The sequence below is a fragment of the Pogona vitticeps genome, chromosome 2 (genome assembly GCF_051106095.1).
Source record: "Pogona vitticeps strain Pit_001003342236 chromosome 2, PviZW2.1, whole genome shotgun sequence".
In the NCBI taxonomy this organism is placed as follows: domain Eukaryota; kingdom Metazoa; phylum Chordata; class Lepidosauria; order Squamata; family Agamidae; genus Pogona; species Pogona vitticeps.
The window spans coordinates 289229352-289235351 of record NC_135784.1 but is presented as its reverse complement, the minus strand read 5'-3'; the positions used below and the strand labels follow the sequence as shown (position 1 = coordinate 289235351).

The following is a 6000-nucleotide window of genomic DNA, read 5'->3' as shown; positions in this document are numbered from 1 at the left end:
GTTGCTACAGCCAAAATACTATAAAATCACTGGCCATTTAAATGTTTAGTTTTTATTCACTGTGTTGTAGTATGTGTTGTAATGGTTTGTTATTTCTTTTGTGTAAGTTGTGGATGTGTCATTTTATGATTTATGAAATAATTTGATTTTAATTGCCTTGTTTTCTATGTTGTAAACTGCCCAGAGTAGCCTTTGACTAGATGAGTGGTATAGAAATTGAATAAATAAATAATGATTAATTAATAAATACATTCGAAGTGTTTTGTGCCTCCTAGGTTTTTGTTACACTGAGGATTTTACATCTTCATAAAAACCATAAATAAACTATGTAGCTACAGCGCAGTTCTGGGTCTACTCTCGGCAGAAAATAGTTCCAGACTAAAAGAACAGCTGAATGCTGTTGTCTTCCTATGTACAAATATTTAAAACACATTTAATTAGTTTAAACATGACAACTTCAAATACCAAAGACGAGGAATTTTTTTATTTGCTAGTGACCAAGTTTGTTAGTTAATATCCTAACATTCCAGTCATCTCTACATCAATAGCAACTTATATCTTTAAAAAAAAATCTAAAAAAGAATACATCTAAAAAATAAGATAGAGAGATCCTAGGAGGGGCCCATTGTCCACACAGACACAAACAAAAAATGTCAGTGGCTGAAATGAGTTAATACAGTACATTAAAATTCTCAAAACAATGAAAAACACGAAGTTCCCTTCATATTTTGCTTGAGAATCATGGCTGCTACAAGGTTATTCTGATGCTGCACTACTTTCTTTAAATGAGATAATTAATACGAGACTGGGATAGGTTGCTTAGCACTGGGCCCACACGTAAGTAAAAAGCATGTCATACATATACACATTCAGAGGAATGGCTGAAAATTAAGGCCAGGTTATTGCTAACTGAGGCCAAATGTTCCAGTGGGTATAACACAGTATAACCATATAAAAGCCTACAACAACATGGGTACAGGAAGTACTTGAATGATGATGCGCATGATAGTAGCATCATTCAATACAATTATTACTAAAAAGGCATTAAGCAAGAGGTTTTTTCTCTTAAGATGCATAAAAGGCCATGGTCAGGAGTTGACTCCTGCTGTTCTCAACTGTGCGAGGTTTTCTGGTGTGCCAGACAGATATGTTTCCTTTGGTTTGCCTAAAAAGAAGATAATAAATAATATATAATAAATATTAAAATATATATTTAGGTAGTACTGGCTAATTCAAAATAGTGTCACTTCTGATTATGGATTCATTCACATTGGCCAGATTCCTACTGATTAAAAACTGCCGGTATAACTCAATCATCATTAAGTCTTGGAAGCAAATTTCCACAAGTGAAGAAGTGAGTGTAGATATTTAGGGTTGAGTGCTAGGTCGGATGACTCCATGAATATCAGCCTATGCCTTCTGGTTGTTGCACAATGGTGGAGGGCAGGGTTTCACTTAACTGGGGTTTATTTTTGGGGTAGGGCTTATATTACAAGCATCCTGAAAAATCATACTAGGGCTTATTTTCAGGTCAGTTCTTATTTTCGGGGAAACAGGGTATCTTAAATCTCCAGGATCAGTTACTCAGAGTATGTCTGCCCAGACACAGGGTAGGAGAGTGTTTGCTGTTGTTATGTGCCGACAAGTCACTCTCAACTTATGGCAATGCCATGAATGACCACCCTCCAAAATGTCCTGTCCTCAACTGCCCTGCCCAGCTCTTGCAGACTCAAGCCTGTGGCTTCCTTTAGGGAGTTGATCCATATTGTATTTGGTCTTCCTTCCTCTTTTCCTACTGCCTTCCACCTTTCCCAGAATTATTTTCTTTTCCAGAGAATCCTGCCTTCTCACGATGTGCCCAAATTAGAACAACCTCAGTTTCAATATTTTTTGCCTCCTGGGATAGGTCAGGTTTGACCCATTTGTTCAGAAGAGTTTAGGGGAGGAGTAAGAATCAGGATACAGTAACATTGGGAGGAGACCTCTGACCTATTAGTTGAAACTGGCCTGTGAAAATTCCCCTGGCTATGCTGGAGTCCACAAAACCAACTTTCCCATCCCTGACAATTTATCTTTCCAGAAGCCTGTACATCATAACAGCAATCAATAAAACACAGATTTTGGAGAATTCTTAAAACATGGATGGGTAAAAGGCACCATATGTGTGGCTTGAAGACTTTTCGTGCGTTTATTTCTTTTTGGAATGAAAAAAGGTCCCCTGTGCCTTTTACAGTATGTGGCACTTTCCCTCCAATTTATTATTATTAGTTTTGGAATCTATCTAATGTATTTTGAACTTACCGCCTGATGATATGTAACTTAAGTTTTTCTTTGTCTGGTAGAACTATTTTCCACACCATTGCTGTCTTCCGATTTCCTGCAGAGGAGAAAGACCAGTGAGTCCTTAGGACTTATGTTCGATTTTTTTACATAAAGCAAATAATGATTTTACTTATTTTTAGGATTGCCATCTCATTTTTAACTACTGTTCATAAACTTCCTGAGCAACCAGAGAAGAATAGGCTTTAAAAAAGTCATCAGTGGAGGTGACTCCTGCTTTCTGGAAGAAGCTGGTCCTGTTGAAGATATTTTTAGATGTAATTTTAAACCATGACTTGCCATTTTCACTACAGGAAACACACTGTGGCTTTCTTGTTCTCAGAAATACAATAACTATAATACACAGTTACACCAATCTGATAGCACTTTAACTGTTAAGGCTCCATCCCACATTTGGCATGACACTGAGATTTCTCTGCTAGTGAGTCCTCATGCACTCCATTGAATGGCAACGGCAGACCTCTTTAGCAAAAGATCCTACGTATCTCACCAAACAACAAGTCCAAGGATTTATTTTATTTAAAATATTTACCCTGCCTTTCTCCTTAAAAAGGAATCCAGGCAGCTTACATCATTAAAAGACAGTACTTAAAGCTAACAACTGTGAATATACAAATACTAAGGAGGATCAAATACCACACTGAAAAAATGTTAAATAAAAGCTCCATCAAAGCACATTCAAAGCAGTAAAACCCCACTCGGGCAGCCAGGGAAAGGTTGTCTGAAGAGAAGAACTGGCCACAGAGTTAATAAATTTCCACCAAACTGATATAATTGTGTAGTGCAGATATGTCTATAGAACAAGGTAATGAGGTCTCTGTAGTCCAGATGAACAAATAAGCCTGATTTGAGGAATGCATTCTGTTCTGTATTTACTGCTTTAAAACAACCTGTCACTGTTAATTTTGAATTCCTACATGTGCTTACACATTGGTACTTAACAAAAACAGAGCATTCTCTTCTCTGTGGAAATGAACAACCACACTGCATTGTCATCCAACATCTACTAAACAACATGAGAAAATGTACTTCAGTTTTAATGGAACTGTTATTCATCTCCTATTGCTTAAACCACAAGTGAGTAACCTTTTACCCTCCTGGGATTTTTTTTAACTACAATTCGCTTAGCTCCACTCATCATTGTGAGGGATTTGGTGACACGTTGTTAAAAAAAAAAATCTGAAGATCTGAATTTTCCTCACCCTAGTATAAATGTTATAAATACTTCACATAAACATAGAAAAATACAGGGTAACTTAATTACTTACAGTGTTTCTGCTTGTTCGAATTCCTTCTCAACCTCTGTGAGCCAATAAATAAATAAACACATCAGCATTTTTTTTAAAAAAGTAAAGCACTGATTAATAAAACAATCTATTTCACTGACAGCTTAAATGGAAATGTTTGTATTATCCAAAATCAACACATTTAAATGGGACATTTATTTCCGGATATGCCAATATGAACATTAGAGGTTGGATCCAGAAGAAGAGAAATGTTTAGCCCCACGAACTGCTGGCTAGAGGGTATTAAGGTGTTAGGGAAGTGCCTCTCCATCAGAACTGGGAGAAAATACATGTCCATTTCAACGGTCTCTGGTACATTCAAAGAAATATCCATAGGCATACATCCACCATCACTAGTGTTACCTGAAATAGTGAGTACTAGGAGGAGGTTGGGAGGTGACCCTCACTCTTGTGGGTCTAATCCCCATTGCCCCAAAGTATCTCAGGATCAGCCCTATTGCCTAACTCAATGTAGAGGCGTCTTCTTTCCCACTAAAGCCAACCAAAGAGGAATCTGGGGTGGGGTGGGAAACTTCCAGAGAACTTTCTGGGGAGAAATCCCACCCCCACCCCAACAACTTCCTCCTTTAGATGACTTGGGCTGTCTGAGCTCTGGAAATGGCAGACCACCTAACTCTCTCTCTCTCTCTCTCTCTCTCACACACACACACACACACACACACACACACACACACACACACAGAGAGAGAGAGAGAGAGAGAGTCTCACACATGGTTGCATCTCTGATCCACTGAAATCAACAAAAGGTTCATCATGACTTGAAGGTCTCACTGATTCCAATACTGAAGACAATCAAGCGCTGCTACTCTATCGCTCTGAACACACCTTAACTTTTCTTATTTGAGCAGTTAAGTAGGATCATGTTTGATTAATATATGAGTTGGGAACCATCAGAGATACACCAGAGAAGTCTGGCTATAGTTAGGAAACAATTGTGCCTTGAACTCTGGAGACTCACTGCCATTCAGAGTATACTATACTGGGTGAGAGGAATCAATAATGAGACTAATATAAGGCAGCTTCCTATATTTGTGGATCAAGTCTTTTCAAAGGGACTTAGGACCTGATCATGCAGCTTATGATCTTTTGCAACAAGCACACTGCAGCCTAAAATCTCTAAAGACATTCTGAATGATCATCTTGAAGCTCAATTCTAATCAAGTCTAATGTGGAGAGAAGTTCCATTGAGATGGGAAACATTATTAGCCCAATTCTTTTTCGAGTTCCACCCTTAAGTTCTCTTCCATACCACTGAAGTCAAAGCCACCAGCGTTGATAAATGCATTGATCATTACGTTCAAGTCACACAGGGAGTAGAATTGTACTCTCATAAGTACACTTTATAGGATTACTACTTGGGCCATGCATACTGGGGATGACAAAGTTTGCAAACCACATGCCTTGAGGATGCAAATTTGGGGAAGGCTGGAGTAGATGGTACTTGAATAGAAGATTTATTGACATGACTTTATAAGGCAGCTTCATATATCCACAAGATGAAAGTTACTATTAATGTGGATATATATAATAATTAGTATAATATATAATAATCCACATTAATATAAATTTATTAATAAATTAATAATAAATTAATCTATTATGAATTTATTAATAAAATATTAATGTGCATTTTTTAAAAAAATAAAAGGAGAGAAATTAAAATGTGGTGCTTTATATCTTACCAACTTGAACTTCTTTCTTTCTTGAGATCATTTCATAGATAAAAATAGCAGCTACTAAAATAACGACTTCAGCAGCTATGCCAAGAAATGGTTTAAGTGGAGTCATGTAGGTGAGAACAGTGAGCGACACATTCCCTTTGCTTTCACCAACTGGAAATATAGCTTCACACCAGTAAAGTCCACTGTCTTTCTCAGACAGACTCAAGATCTTCAGTTTGGTTATGTTGGCAGGTCCCTCAATAATGAGGTATTTTTCTGGCATTAAAGTAGCATTAAGAGCAACCTGGCCAAAAAAAAAAGAAGATCTAATTTAGTAGAGTGAAAGACGAACTCTTACATCATTAGAAAATGGAGAATCTTTTAGACCTGGGAACAATGAAAGCTGGTGAGTTCAGGGTGATTTTTTGCTCCAAAGAACACATTTGAGCTTATTTACCAGGGATTTTTTTTTCATGTATAACAATCTACATTTATTCAAAGACAGTCATGTCATCTTCTGGTTGCTGCACAATGGTGGAGGGCAGGGTTTCACTTAACTGGGGCTTATTTTGCGGGGTATTACGAGCATCCTGAAAAATCCTACTAGGGCTTATTTTCAGGGAAACAGGGTATCTCCAAAGAGGCTCAGCACCTTGGATAGCTCCTTTAAATTTTTAACTAAACCTTGAAGT

General features: G+C 37.4%; 1 protein-coding gene across 1 annotated transcript in view; it reads right to left on the bottom strand.

Annotated features, from left to right (window-relative positions):
• Positions 1-462: 462 nt before the first annotated feature.
• EMB (embigin) overlaps positions 463-6000 on the bottom strand; it is a 50969-nt gene continuing 45431 nt past the window's right edge. The window contains exons 7-10 of the mRNA XM_072992778.2: positions 5330-5612; positions 3609-3642; positions 2302-2377; positions 463-1165 (exon numbers count right to left, since the gene is read on the bottom strand). Of these exons, the coding sequence (XP_072848879.2) occupies positions 2320-2377; positions 3609-3642; positions 5330-5612 (375 nt within the window). The 3' untranslated portion in view covers positions 463-1165; positions 2302-2319. The remainder of the gene's footprint in view (positions 1166-2301; positions 2378-3608; positions 3643-5329; positions 5613-6000) is intronic.